Here is a 22694-nt window from a genome sequence, read left to right as displayed (position 1 = left end):
GGACTGCTGTCCCAAGGTCAAACTCCCTGGCATTTCCTGTGCTCAAATTCTTTTTAAGACTCATTGAGCTGTTAAAGTTCTGATGATGCATGGACACCCGTTATGCTATTGGTTATAATAATTAAAGCGGACCTAGACCGGAAGTTCCAATTAACGCTGTTTTTTTTAGTGTGTATCTGCGTCATTACCTTGTTTAAGAAGCCCTGAAGGTTCTAAACAAACAGTTCAGCCACTGCTGAGAACGCTATGTTTTATTGTAATCCGGGAACATCCGGTTGCGTACATTGAACGGCAGAAGAAGAATAACGTCCGTTGTGGAGGTGTTTCACGAGCGACAGTGTCTTCTGACTCTGGGTCTGACTCTGGGTCAAATTCATAAAAGGGACAGCGACGGGGAGTCGTGAAGAAGCTATTTTTAAACATTGTTAAAACAATGTTTTGATAATGAGTAGCAGTGCATCCACCGTTCCAGAGGGGGGAGCTGTGCTTCTGAGAGCGGGTGTGCTGGATATACTGGCCAATCACAAGACTCTGTCTTCTGGGTGAGAGAGTTGAGTCTCAAATCTCGCGGCTGGGAAACAGCGTCAGAAAAGAGGATTTCTATCGGCTCGTTTAGAGCAACTAGGAGGTTTTTGAGCATAAAAACAAGTTAATGTATGTAAGTAGACCTCCATTACTAACATATATGTGCAACAGGACCACTCCATGTGAGCATTAAATCAAGATGGGGCGCAAGAAGAAGTGGAACACCAGGTATGCATTTTAGTAATAGTAGTAATATAATAAGTAAGGCCATGATTTGCTTCTCTGCAGACCACATACTTTTACTCAAGTTTAATATATAACCTGAGAATGATCCAAAGGTTTGGAGAATATCATCTACACAACTCCCCGGGTCCATGACATACAGAATAGTAACAGGACATCAGCATAAAGAGACACGCTATGTTCCAGTCCAGCTTTCAGAGCAGTAGAAAGAGGCTCTATTGCTATGGTGAAAAGCAAAAGAGACATTGAGAAACCTTGGGAAATATTTAGTTCTTAGTTAGTTAGTTGTTACACAAGCAGCAACTCGATGCGTTTACATGCACACTGAAAAACGAATTATTGTCGGGTTTTTGTAGTTATCTGGTTATTCAAGTGCTCATGTAAACGGAATAAACTGATTTCATTATCAGTTTATTGCCGTTATCTGTTTTTGAAAAACCCTGTTTAACACACCTAGGTGTCTGTCAATAATCTGGTTTCATGTACATTACATGTATACACCTTAAACGGTTTTATTCCAGTTACCCTGTCATTGCCAGTAATCAGTTTTTTAGTGTGCATGTAAACGCTCACTGTGTTTGTCTGAGAGGGTCAGCTCCATCCATGGTCAGCTCGCATTGGCTTCAGGGACTCTTGTAGTGTGGACTGTTGGCCACAAGCTGTCAGTATTGATCTGTGCACTAACCACCACATAGTCAAGAGAAACGTCTTCTTCCAGCCTCGCTTTTGTTGATTACTCGTGTGTTGTTGTGACATTTTATTCCAAAACAGATTCAGAAATAAATCCAAAATAATATTAAAAACGATAAATTAAGCTGTGATCAATTTAACAAAACAGAGACCTTACAATTATTGTTGTAAACAAAATGGGTCTCATGTACTATTGAATGATAATACTATTGAATACTAATACAAGACCGTAGTTGTAAATGCTGTAAATGTAATAAACAGTGTTGCTGTGCACATGTGAAATGGGAGAGGACATGCGACAGGGCTGCTGCGCATTTATAGGTTTTGGTCAAATGATCCTCACGAAGAGCTCGTGGACAGAAACTCACAGCAGCTTTTATGCAAATGAGCCTGTGCACTGGGTTTTCATTGGAGAGCAGAGTGGAGGTGTAGTCGAGGAGGCGTGACATCACGCAAATGCAGCTTTATGAAGTAAGTGCGCTCATCCCGGAGCCAGAGCCTCAGCGGACTTTTACTTTGTGGTCACTGGTTCAAAACTCGGACTGACTGCCCTGTGCGCGCGCACGTGCTGAATTCAGAATCTGGAATTATTGCATTTTTATTGGCAGTTAGTGAGTGCGCGTTCACTAACTGCATGTGGACTTTTGGAACATTTTAAAGTGAGCCTCGTTTTTCCTTTTAAATATGACAGATTCACATCTGGGTCTGCAGAAAGCCAACATGGACTTTGTCAGCGACTACGACTTATTGAAGTTCGGTGTGAAGAAGGAGGTGATGCAGGGAGTCGACCGCTCCTTCGTCGGGCCGTGCAGCCAGCTCCAAAGACCGGGCTCTGTCTCATCCACTCCCGGCAGCACTCCCTGCAACTCGGTACCGTCATCGCCAAACCTCAATCCAAACGAGCAGAGAAATAATCCCGGGGGCGGCGAGCACTTCTGGACTCCCACCAGCGGGGGTTTCCCTCAGCAAATGTATCCACAAGCTCTCGGCTTCACACCCGAGGACGCAGTCGAGGCCCTCATTGGCGCCACGGCGCAGCAGGGACATCCATCTGCGCCCCACAGCCATCATCCGCCGTCTTTCCAAGTCGAATACGACGGCTACGATCACCTGAGCGAGCCAGTCCAACAGTATCCGGGTATGCCGGGTCACCTCGACCTGCAGGGCTTATCCAGCGGTCACTGCCAGGACCCTTATCTCAAAGATGACCTGGACAGCGCGTCCCCCGAGTCGCCTGAGGACTCGCAGGTGTTCGGTGCGCACCATCATCTCCAGCAGCAGCACGGCCGCCACGACAGGCGATCCAGCGCCGACGAGCACTTCTCAGATGACCAGCTGGTGTCCATGTCGGTCAGGGAGCTGAACCGGCTCCTCAGAGGCCTCGGCAAGGACGAGGTGATGCGTCTGAAGCAGAAGCGCCGAACCCTGAAAAACAGAGGTTACGCACAGTCGTGTCGCTACAAGCGCGTGCAGCAGAAACACGTCCTGGAGCACGAGAAGACGAGCCTGGTGTCACAGGTGGAGCAGCTCAAACACGAACTCAACAGACTGGTCCGGGAAAGGGACGCATACAAACTCAAATGTGAGAAACTGGCCGGTGCCAACTGCTACCACGAAACCGGCTCCACCAGTGACAACCCGTCCTCACCCGAGTATTTAATGTGAGTCTTTTCTGTGGACATGAAACAGAACCGTGGACTGTCACGAGGAGGTCGCTGAAATACGTGTAATAGATGCAACAAGTTATGACATGAAGTTTACATGCATGCAGGACATGTGTGAGAATGTTTTTTTAATTATTATTTCATCTACAGTTCCTCTGAGCGTATAGACACTTGAAATCAACTATTCCCCTTTATCAATATACCCTTTTAATCGTGTATCAGTTACTGCTGAATTTTGCTTTGGTGATTTTGCTTTGTTCTCTTCTAACGCCTCAACAAGTTGAAATTATGTTATTTTTTTTGGGTTCATCTCTAAAATTCAAATGATACCCAAACGATTGTCATGTCATTCTGAAAGTGATTCTGCTGGACAGATGTGTTCTCTTTAAATATAATATACAATTATGCAAAATCGTTTTTCATTTACTATGGATCAATAAACGTATTGTGACTTTTTAAAAACTGTCTCATCTGCTCATAAATTCTTGTCCTTACCAATAGAATATTTACCTCACATGAACGTTTCTCTTTGTTAATTAGTTAAACTTCGTCATTTTAACATTTTCACATTTCCATCTATAAATGTGGTTACACCCAACAGACAAAGGGTTTTTACGCATCACTTAAATCACTAATGCAGATTTCAAATACATAAATCAGGTTGACTTATTTGTGCAGACTGCAAGACCACAAGAACAGAAATCTACACACAATAAATGTCTTTTCAAAAACGATACCATGACCTCTTTAAATGTGAAAATAAGTGTGGTGGTGACTGAAAGGACGAGGAGCGCTCTCTCCTCCTCTGACCTTTGTCCTTGGTAGAGTGCTGCTTCCTGTGGGACCCTGGCACGTGAAAGCACAGGGGGATGAGTGGCAGAGGCTGTGGGCTGCAGATAAAATGGAGTGGAAATCAGGCTTCCCCTCTGCTCTCTTCCTCAGACAAACACATCACCTCTGCATTTATGAACAAAGGAGGAGAGAAACAACAACGTCGGCAGCACACTGCTGTCATTTCCCTGCACGGCTTATATCACTTGATGTGTTTTTCTGAGCGTGGCTTTTCTTCCCACAGTCCAAAAACATGTAACATGGTGATTACGTCAATTGGACACTGTAAATTGACCGTAGGTGTGAGAGTGAATGGTTGTTTGTCTCTGTATGTGTCCCTGTGATGGACTGGTGATCTGTCCAGGGTGTGACCCCGCCTGTCACCCTCTGTCAGCTGAGATTGGCACAGCACCCCTGCGACCCTCGTGTGGAGGATAACACGGTAGAAGATGGACGGATGGGTGTTTTTTTTTGTTTGGTTGGTAGTAATAGTTCCAAGGCCCCTATGATAATGTGTGATCATCGTAAAATGACTTTAAGATATCTGTATGGGTATGTGTGTACACATCCCTCCAGTTTCACTCTGTTGCCTTCAGCCAGGCAGGTGGCTCTGTTAATGGCAGCAGCCTTTAGCCTGGACACCATATTCTCTTTGTAACTCTGACCCCATCACCCTCTGTGGAGGGAGAGCAGCTCTAAAATCACACCACAGGTGCAAAAGCACTTTCTCTCTGAAAACAGGCCTCATTCCTGAAGGTCGGCCGCCTGCTCTGGGAGCGCTTGACGCAGATGACTGCATTTGTGTGCATCACGGATGTAGCAGAAAATAGCCAGATGGTTATAGCAGTGAAAAATTATTCTAATGTTACTGGGAAGTGGTCATTAATCAGCAGCTCTTTATGGCACAAGACTGCATTTACAAGCACAAGTGAGGTTTCCCTCTGTGTGAAACGTGATATATATATATATATATAATTAATATACCTACTCTTGTGATTATTTACCCCCAGTTTTTATGGAAAATATTTACTAGTACCACTTCATTTGTAAAGAGGTATTGTTTTTTAGACTGAATTAATATATTTGCAGGTCATGTACAGAACAATGTACACTTGCATGTGTTTTAAATCGCACGTAATGATGCATTTGAGTTCTCATTTCCATGCTCACTTGTGTACGTTGCAGGCTTCATATTTGGAGTTCCAGGCAATAGCAGAATAATACAGCACAAGTGTTGGCAAGGAGAGTGGTTTGTGGTGCTGTGTGACAGTGTGCAGAGTGCTATTGTAGAAACGATTAGCCAGCTCTTTTCTCTTGCATGTGATAGGCTGGTGGGCCTGATGTGGGAGCCTTACAACCCCCCCTCTTCCTTTTCCCTCCTCCTCTTCGTCCTCCCCTCCACCAACACCCCAAGCCCACAGCGCCTGAGGCTGGCTACTGAGTCAGCAGGAGGGAAAGGTGTCTGCATGGCTGTGGCATCAGAACAAGAGGGAAGCAAAAGAGCTGGAGAGGGATAAAGGCCGACAAAAAAGAAGTGTTTGCATTTTTGATTTCAAACGCAGATGATCTCCAAAAAAGGTCATGACAAAATGATTAAATTCAGGTTAAAGAGGAGGCAGCAATTTTTTTGAAATCTTTTTTTTAACAGACATTTAACTAAAAGACACAATAAGTAAATAACCAGTGAAACGCTGAAGCGTGTGTGAATGTGAATCAATGGAACGTTTGCTGAGCTCCAGAGTTTTTCCACAGCCTGGTTGCGTCTCAGACAGTGGACACAGGCAGAGGAATGCTGCAGATACTCACCATTGTGTGGGGACAGGCAGAAGAATGCAGGCTGCCAGGCTACGTACAATAACACCAATGAACACAGACGGAGGCCTCAAGCCGCAGTCAAACACTGGCCACTTCCATCTGTGCTATCAAACCCATCTCCACTGGACTGTATTGGTTTGGTCCAGCTGGATTGTGTATCTTGTTGAAAAGCTCCAGACCAACTGTCACAAAGACTGTTTGAGATTAGATACAGAACAGAGCTGCCAAATGGGAATCAGCTGATCAGCTAAGTAAATATTGATCTGTTTCAAACCAACCCTGTTGCTCAATCGCTGAATTCACAGTCACACTAATGATGGTCAGCCATCATCTGTGGCTAAGTGTCTAGTGACCAGACATCTGACCTTCTACATGGAGCCCACTCCAGCCTCAACCAGTTCTTTCACTGGTGTTTTGCAACAGTGTGGTGGTCTATGAGAGAGGCTTCACGTGAATTGTGGTGCAGAGATTGGGATGGTGGACAGGATGGATGAGGGCCTTCCTCTTTCACTTCCTATAATATGAGGGTCCAGTCAAGTGACTCTTTGTGAGAGTGTTAGGTTGTGTGTCACAGGAAAAGCAGCTTTGACGGCTGTGGTTTCCGCTCAGGATGTCCACTTTTTTCTTGTGTGCGCTGTTGTGACACCGTGAATCAAGCAGCAATCACGCATGTCCACAGGCGTTTCCATGGACATGGCACACATACGCACATGCTCACATTTGAAAATGCAGATGTGTGCGTACACACAAGCAGAAAGTGCATTTTTATAAACTTGTGACAAAAGTCTTTTTTTTTTTCTCTTTACCTCCTGCATTTACTGGGGTGGTCATATTCTGAAGAACGCCACAATAATTCAGATTGTACTTGTGGTGACGACTATCACATGATGGTCAACAGGGTAGATTAATGTGTAGCCTCTTAACGACAATAAAGTCTGTCCTACTGTATCTTATTGGCTGTAATAAGGAATCTGGCTTCCTGGGGACGTTGTGTTCAGCTTGTTTGTGCACGAACTCCCGAGGCTCTGATTGGAAGGTACTATGATAAAGTGCTTGTCACGTTTCAGTTGTCACCACCGACAGAAGTGTGACAAAGTCCTGTTACAATACAGACCATGGACTTTGGTTAAGGAGCAAAGGCTGAACCACTGTATGTAATTATTATACAGGGCCTTACCAGCGTGACACAAACATAAAAGTAGCCTGAGCCTGTTGACAGCTATTACTGGTCTGAACAGCAAGGTAAATGGACTGTTCCGCTGTTGTGAGTGACAGCGTCTCATCAGTTCATGTACATTTCTGTCATCAAGCCCTCAACACCCTGAATTGTCTTCCTAAAAAACAACAGGAGAAGAGAAGAACTTACTCTCTCCTCTTTCCTTTTAATTCCCTGCTAGGATTTCCTGTCTTGTTTTATGGGGGTCATGCAGCTGGCAGGCGCCCTTATGTGTCTGTCCATAATGACAGGCGTCTATTAGTGCACAGTAGAAACATGAGGCTCAGAGGTTAGCTCAGGCTCTTCCCCTCTTCACAGCCTTTTCCCTTTCCACAGTCCCTGAACCCCAGTACACAACCTATCTATAGGGCAGATAATTGTGACTCTATATGTTGATTAAGAGTCACTTTGTCCTCAGATGACAGCATGTGCACCCTGACATGTTTACAAAACTTGGAAAGCCGTTCTAGCCTTCAGGCTCTATACTGTGTCTCTGCTGTTTGTACTCTCGTCTTACTGTCATCTGGTAAAAACATCAGTGGGAGCATTGCAGATTAGAACGTGAACAGCTTTTAAATAAAGTTGTTCAACTGAATTGAAGTGAGATTTTTATTAATGAATTAATCATTTATTACATGTTGGCTAGTGTAAGAAGTTAGAAATAATAATTTTAAATCAAATCAAATGTTATTTGCATAGGACCAATTCACTTTATATAGTAAAGCAGAGACCATACACTTTTTTAGAGAGAAGAAAAAGCCAACGGTTCACAAACTGAGCGAGAACTAGGCATCAGAAGGAAATCTCAGCTTTATATAGAGTAGAAATGAAGGGACTCATTCATCTGGGAGAGATCAAGTTGAAGAATCTTGAACAAAATCAAGTTTTAAAGTGACTTTTCTTGACATTGTAGGAAACTGACTGCTTAAATAATAAAGAAAGCAGAGAGGACAGTTGGTGGGTTTTGAAATGGAAACTCCAGTTGTCACTGAACATGTACCATTCAACACCCTCCTCCATAAGTGTCAGTGGGTGTCAGTGATGTGAGAATATGGCTGCAGTGTCAAACACTCTGGTCAAGTCCAACAGGCCCCTTTGGAATTGGGTGTGTCACTCTCCCACTAATGTGTCATGTTAACGTCTGGCTTGTGTCATAACTCTTCCTGCATGTTTCTCAGAGGAACTGTGCTAAATGTAAAGCCATATTATTTTTCCTTTCAGCTGATTTTAGTGCAGCTGCAACCATCTCTGCCCTTGATGCAGTTTGAGGATTTGGCAGCGGAGCGTTCACACACCCATTCTTTGATTCTCGGGCCATCTTTGTCATCATGCTGATGTTAAATCTTCACTGAAACAACAGAGGAACAACCAAATGTGTGCTGTGGTTGCACTGTGAGGGAGGGAGCTTGTCATTGGCCGACACAGAGCTTATAAGGATCTATTTAAAGGAATGCAAGCTTTTATACTGCAGTGAACCCATGTACTTGTTTGCTCTTTTTGTGGTTAAGATACAGGAAGTACTTTGTTCTGGGATCTAACGACATAAAAAAAAGAAAGCCTAAAAAAAATGTTACATGGAAACAACTTTAAGAAGTTAAGTTACATTTCATTTGTAATACTATTCAGCTACATCAATGCAAACAATATCAATAATCTCAATATAAATGATGAAGCCTTCTGTCGCTCTTGATGGGAGTGGAAACAAATCTATAAATCTAACATTTGTTTTGGATCCAAACTATGTACGACAGAAAAAATATATTTGTTATTTCTGTTTCACGTAATATAAGATAGTGCCTTGTCTACACTACTGCAGATACCCCGACACCCCCCCCCCCCATTTTTGGTCTGTACATTTGACAAACTATCAAGATGACACAAAAATGACTAGAAACAACGAGCCAGAGGTGAGGATTCAGTCCACATCAGTGATCTTTAGGATGAGTACGAGCAGTTCCGCACACATGACCAAAGGTGCAAGAAATGTGTAACAAAAATGTGATTTGTTTTTGTAGACAGACAATAATGTGGAGCTGCTGCTTAGCATAGGTAGCATGGTGTTATAGCACAAGCGGACGGAAACCCAGGAACACATGTACAGGGAGTTGATATTGAAGCCAGGACGCTGTGCGCCTGACAGATGCCTGTGAGTGTCAGTAATGTGGTGCAGCTAAATTTAACTGCAAAGTTGTAATTAGACCTAGCAGTGCTTACCAAACATACAGAAAACTGCCATTGTTTTTTATGTTGGTTTGTTTTTTAGCACATGAACATTATGCATTGAAGCGACAAAATATTGGATTTCAACCTACAAATAATGTCTCAAGATTATCACTTTACAACAGGCTGGATGTCCTCTGTCAAAGCCTGAGCAGCTCAATATGGAACTTGTGATTCCAGGTCCAACTACAAAAAGAACTAAAACATTGTACTTTACGGTATATGTCACAGTATACACTGAGCAATTGGTTATATATTATATATTATTGAAAAGTTACTCCAACTAAAGCACTATCATTCTTTTTTCATTTATTGTTGGAGTTGGTTTTAGTTTTTTCCTAATATCTTGAAAAATAAAACAGTGTAATGATATTGATGTTATATGATATTTGTATATAAATGCAATAACAAAGGCTACTGTGCCTGCTCTGAACATGTGCTTGTTTATACATTAGAGGTTCACCAACAAATCCACATACACGTTACCAAAACAATTACGTTTTAAAACAACACAGTTTACCACATGTAGGGGGAGCCTGAAGTAAGTTGTCATGTCATTTCCCAAATGTGTCATTTTATAGTTTATAGATACACGGATTCTTTAAATGTGCACCATAGAAAGGTAAACATCTCTGTTTTGGTGAATACATCACCATTTAGTTAATTTTGTAAAATAGTCTGTCCAAATGAAAGCAGTAGCATATAGCTCACTTCTTAAAGTGTAACTAAAACCTTTAAAGTAGTTTTTTCAGGTGTAAATCCGTGTGGATATCTAATTAATATTATTTGTTGATCCAGGTGCAAATCTTCACAGTCCACTCTAGCGGAGGCGGGAATCAAACACAGTCGTCTGTACCACTGATAGAGTCAGAGACATAATATTGTGAATAGCAATTATTCTGAAGAGGATAATGGTGACAGTGAATTTTCATAGAGCCACTTGTAACCCAGCAGTGACTCAGCCTGCACAGTAGGTGTTGATGGAGGAATCTCCTGTCAGACAGGAAGCAGCAGGTGAAGCTCGGGGGACCATCGGCACTGGATCTCCTCAGGGCTAAGTTCTTTCTCATCTACTCTTCTCCCTCTACACCAGCAGCTGTACCTCCAGTATGAGGTTGCAGACATCACTCTCATCTGACTTATCTCTGGAGATTGATCACTTGGTGTCCTGGAACCAACCTATCCTCCAACACAAATATGACCTATAAGAACTTCCTAGTGCTTCCCAGTGGTATTTTTCAACTCAATTAGGCAAACGTGTCAGTGAGCTTATGGTAGGGTTAGAAAAGACTTGGCTATGCAGTAAGTTACAGACAATGAGAATAACATAAATGCACTTATCATGGCGATAGCGTTTGATCAAATGATATCAACACCTGGTCCCAGCTATTTGATGATGACACACCCATGATAGGGGCGTCTATTATAAAAACGTGAATATAAGTAGTAATCCACTGCCACCACTAGGGCCATCTAAACCATCTGCACCATCTACACCATCTGCACAATCTACACCATCTGCACAATCTACATCATCTACATCATCTACACCATTGCACCATCTGCACCATGTATACCATCTGCACCATCTGCACCATGTATACCATCTACTCCATCTGCACCATCTTCACAATCTGCAACATCTACATCATCTACACCATCTGCATCATCTGCATCATCTGCAACATCTACACTATCTATACCATCTGCACCATCTCCACCATCTGCACCAAACGGCCCGGTGGTTGGGGACCGCTGATCTACACCATCTACACCATCTGCACCATCTACACCATTTGCACCATCTACACCATCTACACCATCTACACCCTCTGCACCATCTACACCATCTGCACCATCTACACCATTTGCACCATGTACACCATCTACACCATCTGCACCATCTACACCATCTGCACCATCTACACCATCTGCACCATCTGCACCATCTACACCATCTGCACCATCTACACTATCTGCACCATCTACACCATCTACACCATCTACACCATCTGCACCATCTACACCATCTGCACCATCTGCACCATCTACACCATCTGCACCATCTACACTATCTGCACCATCTACACTATCTGCACTATCTACACCATCTGCACCATCTACACCATCTACACCATCTGCACCATCTACGACACCGACACCATCTACACCATCTTCACAATCTACACAATTTACACCATCTCTACAGCATATGCAGCATCTACACCATCTGCATCATCTACACCACATGTGTCAAACTCAAGGCCCGGGGGCCAGATGTGGCCCGCCACGTCATTTTATGTGGCCCGCGAGTGATTAATTGGTCTTAATAATCTGCGTTAAAATAGGTCTATGCTGCTTTAAGGTGTGCGTTGACCATAAACTACATTTCCCACAATGCATGGTGATTGTGTTACCCGCAAAGTGACGGAACCGCCACTAGATTGCAGTGTATTATTGTATATGCATCATGCGACAAGTCAAATTCAATAAGTAATAAATACAGAAAGTCATTTAGCAATATGTTATTTAATAGTTACCATTATTTTACATTATATTTGGTTACATTGATTCTGTATGACAGTTACATCTGGCCCTTTGAGGGTAACCATTATGCTTGATGTGGCCCTCGGTGAAAATGAGTTTGACACCCCTGATCTACACCATCTACACCATCTGCACCATCTGCACGATCTACACCATCGACACCATCTGCACCATCTACACTATCTGCACCATCTACACTATCTGCACCATCGACACCATCCTCCATCACCACCTGGTCCACACAGCATATCATCTGTTCAGTGTAGATGGTAGTAGGCTAAAATCTGCCATTCCACCAACAACTGTACACCTCCAGGACCCTGAAGAGTAGTTAAGATCGGGGCAATGCCATCCCACACTGGACACTGACTTTTTGACTCCCTCCCCTCTGGCAGGAGGCTGAGAGCCATCAGGACCAAAACCTCTTGCAATAAAAACTGTTTCTTCCCCTCAGTTCCTCAATCAGACCAGGATTCTCCTCCGACTGTCACCTCAGTGACTCACTTTTGCACTCCCCATTAGCACATTGCACAATTTCTACAGTTTTCTAGATTCTGTTTTGACACATTGCATAATTTTTTTTGACATATTGCACAATTTGCATCTTTACAGATTTGTGTATTCACATTCATCCTTTGTAAATAGTCTTAATTTTAACTTTTACTTTATGTTATAAAAAAAGTTTTAAGGAAGCACATCAGCAAAATAAAAACAGATCAGTATCATGTTTTAACGTGATAGTTTATTGTTACAACAATAAATGTATACATATATAGAGTGCATTTTCGCTGCCATCTGCTCCACATGAAATAAATCGGTGTCATTGCATCGCAGACAAAGAAAAAACAGTGGTAAATGTGAGTGAGTGTGTGTGTGAGCTTCATGTCTCCTGTACGGCGAGGTCAGAAGGTTACTATAAGTCTGTTAGCTGTAATGGTGAGTGGAGCTTTATTTCAATCCCTGAGGAAAGGAGCAGCCTTGACTTGTGTGGACCGCATGCATTCTTTTCCCACACAGAAACGTTGCAACTGCTCGTCTTGTCATGTTGTCCTAAATAAAACTGCCAGCTTCAGTGTGACTTAATGGTATTTGTTGTTTTAAGACTGATTGTGTCATCTTCTACTCTGCTGAACCAGCAAACACAGTCAAAACAGCAGCTTTTGGAATAAAGGGCAGTGCAAGGGAACCAACTACATGTTTAAAAAAAAAAAAAAGCGTTCCTGTGCCTTGATAAGTAGCAAAGTAGGTTACATATTATTGGCTAGTAAAAATAGATTGATTGATCCATGTGATAAAGTGAAGTTTAGATGCTTTGTTGTGTGCATTGATCTGGAGACTCGCTGTGTGGGTTTATTATTGGCAGCTCAGGTGTTTGTTGAAGGTTGCTCTGGTTGATTAGCAGAAGGAGAGGAAAGCAGGAGCATCGGTGTTTCCCACAGAACCAGTTGGAGAAGACTTTGAAATGGGAGCAGTCTCTTTAAGCTTTGTCAGACCTCAGCTACTGATAAATCTGTAGGACTCTGTTGTGTACACAATGTCCTGGTTAAACACATCTTTGAAGGTCTAATCCTTTAATCCTAACTTATTGTTTCATCAGCCAAAGAACACTTACACTTGGTATCCTGAGCTTTTAAAGTCAGTTTTAGGTCACATTAAATTTGGAAAATGAATGTGGAAAAAAAAGGTGGCTTATTCAGCAAACTCTTCTCAGACTAGCTCGCCCACTGGGCGTCTTGGAAAAGTACATGCATGTGGCTGTCTGTGCTGCTAACTCTTTACAGTGTGCTGTATCTGTGTCAGCAGCGGGCTGAGGCAGGAGCATGAGAAATGGAGGCAAGCTCGGTCTCTCGTCCCACAGATACGGGCTGCACACTCAGCTGTAAACAGTGTGTGTGTGTGTGTGTGTGTGTGTGTGTGTGTGTGTGCCTGTGTGCGTGTGTGCGTGCTTGTGTGCGGTTGAAGACTCTTTATTTTATCTGTTTTCATCACCTTTGTAAAAGTGGCATGACGAGTCTTCCCACAGGAGCAGTGAGGGTGTTGCTGTCCCACACCTTCCTCCTCTCACCTTACCTGATGATATGGGCTTATTACTGCTTCTGCTCGGCCACATAGTCTTTTCCTTTTCTTTGAGGATTAAGAGATGCTGCTGCTGCTGCACCTGCGTGAGCCACAGAGCACTAAATTAGAAGCTGTCCAACACGGGCAGCTCGCACATCTATTCCTCTGTGAAAGGGCCATATTTAGGTCCACATGGAAGCAGAACCAAATGTAAACAATCATTTTCTTTGTCATTTTGAAAAGGTTTTTGTTAAACACGCCATCATTTCTGGAAATGTCTTCATCCACACGAAACCCACCAAAACCACTCTAAATGCTGTTGTGCATATGCCGGGCCTGTACATGGAGCTGTAGCACTGCTTCACCAAAAGACGCTGAGCTTGTTGTTATACACGAAAACGCAAAGTTAAGATTTTCCTCCTCTGGGACCTTGAAAAAATGGTGTTTCAGGGCTCCTAAAATGCAGTTTCTGTGTGGAAAAAAACACAGACACAATTAAAAAAAAACTTCAGTGGTTTCACCTAGACTCATCTTTGTGAGGACAGCACCTGCATCATCATTATTGTGATTAGCCTGGAGCTGTGGGAGGAAAGAAGTGGCATGTTTAAATCATATCACATGTATGGATACTGTAATAAAACACATGGACACATACATGCTGAAAATAAAGTGATACACATGTTAGAATGTAAAACATTGAATTGACTTTTACTTTAAGGAGACTCACAAAAGCAATGGCAGCATCAAAGAGGTGATGCATTCACTTCACTGTGAGTCACATTACAAAGAGAGGTTGACCTTGCCTTTGGCCTCTTGGCTGTCTGACAAAGCAATCCCCATGCTCTGGTGCGGTACACGGCTGCCCTCTAAATGAAAGCAGCTGAGAGGTGAAGGGCAGAGAGGTCTATGGAATATCAATGTGCGATGCTCTCAATTAAGATTAAAGCTTAGAATTGAAGCCTCTGGAGCTGCTTCCCCAAGAAATGCTTGACATTTTACCCTTGCTGACTCTGGATTAAAAAATTGTCCTGCGACACCAGAACCACCACCATCACCACCACGGACACTTACTAGCTGCCCCTCCCCTACAAGGCCTCACGTCCTGAATTCATTTGTACATGTTGGCTATAATCCGACTTCTAAGAACCAAGTGAAATGGATAATTTTACTGCTGGTTAATGATATGGATACAGAAATATGGACAAAAAATATATTTTTTTGTGGGGGGGATTCTTTTTTTCAAATCAAAAATATGATCTAATCTCATTCAGACCGATCATGAATGAACATCACACCATTTACACTTGATTCCCTTCAATTAAAACCATGTGGAGGTGGATTTTTTTCTGGATTTGTCAGATGTTTCTAAGTCCACACTTTGACTGGAAAAAAACAAGTCAATATTTTCTTGGTGATTTACAGAACATGATGTCAAGGCTTTGCATTGGATCTCAAAGCTGTGTCTGCTCTCATCACACGCAGGCAGCTTTTGTCTGCACATAAACATATGATGTGAGTGTTTAAATCAAGACACTAAATTAGTAAGAAACACATAACAGCTAATTTTATGTAAAATAATATGGAACTGCAGGAGGAGCTAAGCTTAGTGTATTGGGCTGATCCAACAGTCTAGAGCAGGGACTGATTAGGAATAAGACGTAGAAAATAAGATGAAAATGGAGACTATGGTGTAAACTCCACCCTCAATAAACAGAATTCCACATCACGCTCCAACTCTGCAGTTAACTGAATCAATGCAATTCCACTTGTGCTGATGTTGCAGACTGAGGCCCTTCCCCCATCCTCCCCCATCCTCCCCCATCCTCCCTCTCCCTCTCCCCCTCTGTCTTTCTCTGTCTTGCACACACTCTTCTCCCTCCCCATGCTGCTCTACCCATCGTAACACATTAGCAGCAGAAGCCATCACACAATCAAGACAAGGCAGTGTATGAGGTGTCAAGCCAATTTGTTTCCTTGGTAGAGCTACATCACATTAGCAGGGTGCCTATACCCTTGAGCTAAATCCAAGTTCACACAGAGGAACGGGTTGTCAGACAGGAGGGCAGCGGTGTCAGCACTTTTCAGATGGCTGCTGACATGAATCCAGCTGACTGACACGTATGAAAAAAGCTGGATATTCTGAAATATGTTCTTTTTTTGGTTGGCGTTGATGGACTTTGCTGGTAGAGACAGAGGGCACAGTCAGAGAATTAAACAAAGCAGTTCTTCGGTCAAAGGTCAGGACATCAAGTGAATCTGCCAAGTGAGTAAAAAGACTGTGCTTTTAGATCCACTCTCATCAGGATCTCGTGCTATGATTTCAGCCTGAGCCTGAATCAGAGGACTAAAGACACAGAGAAACCAGTCAATAGTTTCATTATCTGACGTCTGTCTTGCTCAATTAAACATATAATTGACCATCCCTGCGCTAATGATAGCCATCCCATTACCCATGAATCTGATGGAATTGGCGTAACCACCACTTGACCTGGCTGTGGATTTCCTGGCCTTGGCTACAGGGTCAGAGTGAGTCCACTGTTCACCACTGTGACACTGTGAGGATCTCAGGATGTGACGCTCAGCTCTGCCAAAAACAGTCCAAGGAAAAAATGCAATTACTGCAAGATTATCATACTGCCTCTGTTTGACTTTTTTTTCACTGAATTCATGAATATACAGTGTATGAATCCTTCTTGCATCTCAATCTGATGCAGCGCACATCTCTGTTTGACTGCTGGCCTTTTTTATTTGTTTGTCTTTACAGGGAGATCATGAAGTGTCACCTTCATAAAAAAAGAAACATCAAAAATACCAATAAATGTCTGTCTCTGTGGCAAAAGAAAACAACAACATGTAAAATGAACTTTCACAGCTTTAAAGAAGTGCAGGATGAAGGATGTGTTTTTCCTAAATTTAGCTGGTGTCAGGTGAAAACCTCCGACATGTCAGATAAAGCACAAGCTGGGGGTTTTTCAGCTTGATGACTGAGCATTTTTAAGTTTATCCAATTAATATCTTCAGGCCACAGAGGATGATGATTATTATTAGTCAAACAGTTACATGAGAAGATTGAAACCGTTCTCTGTGTTTGGTGTGTAACATCCTGTTATTATCATACATTTGTTTGTGTTCAGATGAAAATGGCACTTTATTATCTCGCTGTTTTCTTATTCTGATAAGCAAAAAAACAGTGCCAGTATTCTGACTTTTGTTTCTGTTGCTAATATGAGATTATGAGCCATCATGGTAAGCAGGTAAGCTTACCTGTAGTGCAGAATGGGAGGCAGAGCCTTCAGTCAGCAGGCTCCTCTCTTGTGGAATCAGTTCCCACTGTCGGTTCAGGAGAATCAAAACCATCCTTTTTGATAAAGCTTATAGCTTAGGCTCAGGGAACGCTTCTCAACAATAAACTAGCCCTTAGTTCTGCTGCCATATGCCTAAACAGCATTCACTTGCAGGTTTCTGTGACTCCCGGAGTGCAGGATCCTGATTCTGATGCTATTATTATTATTATTATTAAGATCTTTGACTTTGGTTCTGTCAGAGGTTTCTTCCTGGTTTTTTCTTTTCTCATAGTAAAGTATTCTGCTTTACTATGTTAAGTACGTTAAGATAATGTTGTGAAATGTTGTGATTTGGCCTTAAAATTTAAGAACATAGGACAAAGTGTTGGTAAACCCTATATGCCTTTGAACGCCCTCTGCACAAGATCAATGTTAGGCCAGACCACCAGATGATACTAGGAATACATCATCAGTTGTGTTTTTGCCTTTTGAACACAGTACACTCTCTCTACAACACAGGCTGATCAGACCTGGGTCTTTCCTCCTCATTCAAACCCACCGACTGCAGCACTCAGCACCTCCACTGGGCAGACTGACGCTCTACAGCCTCATACCACAGCCTCCTCCTCTCAGTGGCCTTATCAGTGGTATCCTGCCATGGAACGGTTAACTGTGCTCCACGTCTGACATGTGAAGGAGATTTTTGATGTCCTTGTTCCACTGCACCAAATGTTATTGGGGGAGCGACAGTGTTGGCTGTTCTTTACGCTTCAATATCCAGGATAAATCAATTAAATTGTTTTGAAGTTTTTAAATCTGTCTGAAAAAAATGACAAATAACTTTATTACATATAACTTCAACATTAATAGTTAGTTAGTTTTTATACTCCATTTGTTTTCATATGTTTTCATACTTTTTTTTTCATACTAAATGTGAGTCGTGGACACCAGCATTTTGTAAATGTTCCGTTTGTTTTGGGTTGAAATAAACTGTGAGAATTAATGTTAAAAACATGAGTTTGAATTTGGTAAAAGTTAGGTTGGAGAGCCCTGCCACATTTTAGTCTATTTTCCTGTGTGATCAGTTCACTCTGCACTCATCACTACAACACTGTAGTGATGAGTGCAGAGTGAACTGATCACCCCCCCCCCCACACACACACACACACACACACACACACACATGCACACCCCTCTCTCTCTCGCTCTCTCTCCCAGAATGTATCACCAACCTTTAGACTTCTCCATGACTCCCCTTAATAGTTTGCAGAGAAGGATCATTTAAAAGCAGACAGATGGATAATAGATTGCCTAGCATCAATGCAGGGATCAATGGAAGAAATGCATCAATATATGGACAGAGAGCTGGTGAAAAGACACCAGAGGCACATGGAGCAGTGTAGAAGATCATTCTTTGGAGCTCACAGTAGAGGAGGCTTATAAGAGGAGGCCCCTGTTGATAAGGTGTTCCTTAGAATAATGACAAGCGAAGCTGCTGTATTAATATAGCAGCTTAGCTTACTATATTAATTTACTACTATATTATAATTTATACAGACTTACCAAAACCTTATCCTTAACATAACTGGAGGACTGGACCAAACAAAAAGGTCTGTTTGTACCAGAGAAGAAGAGGAAACGAAAGTGTGTGTGAGAGAGAGAGAGTGTGTGTGCGTGCGTGTGTGTGTGCATTTCCACAGCTATAATCACATGACAGTCATAGTCATAGGCTGTGATGAAGCGAACTATGACCTCAATATAAAGTGAAGAGTGAGGCAGAAAACCTGTGTTGTTGTCCCGTCCTCTTTCTTTCATTCGGAACAGGAAGTATTGTTTTTTTTTGCTGATAAACAATCTGTGGTGACTGGAACACGCATCTCACCAAAAGTCTTCAGCTTCTGTTGGACTCAGATGGCAGTGGCTGTGGACTGACTCATCACTCCAAACATTATCCCACTCACTGATAACTACATTTATGATTGGCGTCAGCTGTTTAAAATGGGCATCAGAGTAAATCTAATGAATATAATTCTTAATAGACCTCTGCTTGTCCTCCTTGGACGAGCAAGTGGCAAACTACACTACACTACAGCTGTTTCTCATGGGCCTGTGCCATAAATCTCTGGTGAATGGCTGGTTTAAGGCTGGGTGCTAAGGAGCAGCTGTGCCCATCTAAAAATAGCGACAAGGTTGCTGCCAGACAGCGTGTTTTTAAAGCTCAACATGCAGCTTAGCACAAAGAGCGTATCAACAATACCTTCCACCTGCATTATCCCAACTGCAGCTCTGCATCAGCAGTACAGCTCAGGAAATGAGTGACTGTTGTGCAAACTAAACGTCCGTGCGTGTCATCAGTTTGTCTGACTCACTCACCCAAACAACGGTCAGTTTGTGACCACATAATTAAGACACACTTTATATTCCAATGAGGTGAGCATTCATTATCAGTGCGGAATGCTCCCTCCTCCATGGAGTGGCCGCCCTGATGGAAAACAAGGCTCAGATGGCACAGCAAACACAAAATCATTATGACAGGCACAGCTCAACAAAGTACAAATCAGCACACTAAGCACATTTTATCAGTGTTTTCCTCAAGTCAGGATCTTTTCTCCAAATGAAAGAACAGACTGAAATTCCTGCACTCACATAAAAGAATGTTTTTACCTGCCTGAGTCTAAGCAACTGTAGATAAATGATAAATGCAAAACACCGTGATCGGCAGTGTTGGAAGGAGCCAAACTGCACCTCTGGGAGTCACAATAGCTCACAATCTGACTAATGAAGGCCAAGTAGTCAAGCTTCAAACTCATCAACCATGTTTGAAGTAATTACAATGTTTATGCACAGCATCAGGAGAGCCATTTAACTGTCAGTTAGTGTTAGTGTTTCCACCACCAAAAATCAGCTGCTATAGCTGTTAGTTGGTTTTTTATATATGACGATGATGATAAACCCTCACAGCAGATGTGGCCATTTACACCCAGACAACATATACATGACAGTGATGCACTGTTTGTCTGCATCACCGTGATCCATTCTGTCCTGTGGGTCTCTGCAGAGCAGAGGGAGGGGCTGCCATCATGTCACACACTCTGGCCTTTGAATCTACATCTGTATCATGTACATACAAATATGCATATGTCATGAAGACATGAACCACGTATAGCTCTTCAGCCGTACAGTCTGTATGTGTGCTGACTGTCTGGATTCATATTTGGTTGAATATTATGTTACACGTTGCTGACATACACAAGGACCGGACAGGTTGAGGTGGAATTCTCTGGTTTTGTTTGTTTAAGCTGCAGCCACCTTCACTCAAACATGGAAATGTTACAGAGAAAGACAGTATGAGAGCCTACAGAATGAATCTAGAACAAACGGATGATTAAAGTGTGTTCTTTGAGGTGAAGTAGACTCATGTGATGATATTTTTGAGTCCAGAAACAACGCTTAGGTGGATCCAGACCTCCTTTTTCTGTGAGCCTACCAAATCCAAAGGAAGTGGGGGGGGGGGGGGGCAGTAGCATGTTTTAGTTGAGGACCGGACGCCCTCTGGTGGCTGAGTCCTGCTACTGTTGGTGACAACATGTACTGCTCATCACATCACAGTGGGATCCATGTACATCTAAGAAAATAGACAGGAACATCAATTTAAACGTAAATTGCAGACACAGTTTGTGGAATATGTGTTTACCAATGAGCTGCGATGTTGAGTTGTGGATCCCCCTCTGCTTCTCTGATTACACACATTTACAATCAAATACTAATACATATTACCGCTTTTGAATCTATTCGTAGATGGGTCCCCATCAGTGACGCATTTATACTTCATGAGTGCAGAGGCTGAGGATGTGTTTGCCTCACACCACAGGAGGAGCCACTGGACCACGTGTAACGTATTATCACACTGATAATAATGTGGTCTACTGTAAATCCATTTCCAATTAATTACTGTCCCCATAACTGAAATGATTACATTTGAAGGTGAAGACAGGGTTATATGGTTAGGATGAGGTAAGGGTAAGTCATGGTTAGGGTTAGGCCTAGTAGTTGTGATTAGGGTTAAGTCTCTGCCCTCTGAAGTGATGGAAACCAGACTGTGTGTGTGTTTGGACACTTTGTTTATTACTACATTGTTAATCGTGAAGACATCAAACAACAGTCCATTGCTACTTTAAGACATGAAGATCAGTCATTCTAAAACATTTCAAGGACGTTGAATGTATCCTCAAGTGCAGTTGCAAAAACCATCAAACAGTGTGATAAAATTGCTCCCCATGATGACCATGATGACCATGATGACCGTCCCAACTCCACACAGCTGCAGAGGAGAAGTTAATCACAGTTACCAACATCAGAAACTGCAAATGAAGAGCACTTCAGATGAGAGCCAGCATCAGTGCTTCACTGAGTTCAAGTAGCAGGCACATCCCAACAGAGGCCTTCACGGTGGACTGGCTGAACACATATTGAAATACAAGGACATTAGACCAGTGGAAATCTTAGCTTTGGTCACATGACTCCAAAAGTGAGACACAGAAAAGGTGAGCAGATGGTTTCTACACCGTGAAGCATGGAGGAGGAGGTGTGATGTTGCTGGTGACACTGTTGGTGATTTATTCAAACGTAACCAGCATGGTTACTACAACATTCTGCAGCAACAATCCATCCCATCTGGTTCACACTTAGCGGGACCATTTTCTTCAAGGCAGCACTCTCTCTCCTGCACGTATGGTAAAGTGTTGCTAGTTTCCAACCAACACATTTGTCATTTTCCAGGGTGCACGTAGCAAATGCACTTGTGCTCATCAGTGCATGGCACAACGTTTAGGTCATTTACCAAAACCTCTGCCCACCAGGTGGAGATTTAAGTTCCTGGAATGTATTAAAAGTAAGATACTAGATTATTGGCTGAATAATGAAGCCAGGTTGTCTCATTCAACACATATATCTGAAAAGGAAATATGTTGTATGTATGTCTTCATGAACTGGAGTTGGATATTTAAAAAAATTTAAAATATACACACTATACACACACTACCCAAGCTGATCACTCTATTGTTCTTGAGCTAAACAAATTAAAAGCAGAATATAACTATAAAAATATTATGAACAAGGGGAGAGAAGAGACTGCACAGAGAGCATGAGCACACCCAATCAATCATATCAGGGATACACAGCGATAGAGGCCAACTGAAGACAGATGATACGGAGATAAATGTTTTTGTCAAAGTATTTATAAATCAGAAAAAAACCAAGAGATTTGTTCCTTTTTTAAACTAGTATAAGATGTCCAACCCTATTGCAGGAGGAACAGTGTAAACTTGGGGCAGAGATTACATTGGAGGAGGTAAGAAAGGCTCTACAGGTCATAGAGTGGGCTTCCTTTATATCCATCTATCCAGCCCCAAGGTTACTTAGAGTTTTTAAGGACTGCTGGTTTTCACCCAGATCAAGTGGCCTTTTTAACAATAGTACATCATCTGATCATTTCCACAGGCAGATCTGACCGTAGCCGAGAAAGCATTTGACAGGGTGGAGTAGGAGTACTTTATTCAATCATTACAAAGGTTTGGCCTTGGTCCCTCTTTTATATTAGTC

The 22694-nt window shown here is 42.5% G+C and overlaps 1 protein-coding gene across 1 annotated transcript; it reads left to right on the top strand.

The window, feature by feature from the left end:
• The first annotated feature begins 1979 nt into the window (after positions 1 to 1979).
• mafbb (v-maf avian musculoaponeurotic fibrosarcoma oncogene homolog Bb) lies at positions 1980 to 3480 on the top strand. Its single transcript, XM_083906372.1, has one exon. The coding sequence runs from the start codon at positions 2143 to 2145 to the stop codon at positions 3121 to 3123; it is 981 nt and encodes a 326-aa protein (XP_083762498.1). The 5' UTR covers positions 1980 to 2142; the 3' UTR covers positions 3124 to 3480.
• The last annotated feature ends 19214 nt before the right edge of the window (positions 3481 to 22694 follow it).

This window comes from Microchirus variegatus (genome assembly GCF_963457635.1).
Source record: "Microchirus variegatus genome assembly, chromosome: 19".
Taxonomy (NCBI): domain Eukaryota; kingdom Metazoa; phylum Chordata; class Actinopteri; order Pleuronectiformes; family Soleidae; genus Microchirus; species Microchirus variegatus.
Note: the sequence above shows the minus strand (reverse complement) of the source record. Positions and strands in the feature narration are given on the sequence as shown.

What these genes read in the sequence shown, in the direction of transcription:
- mafbb (XM_083906372.1), top strand. Translation starts at nt 2,143, where the DNA reads ATGACAGATTCACATCTGGGTCTGCAGAAAGCCAACATGGACTTTGTC.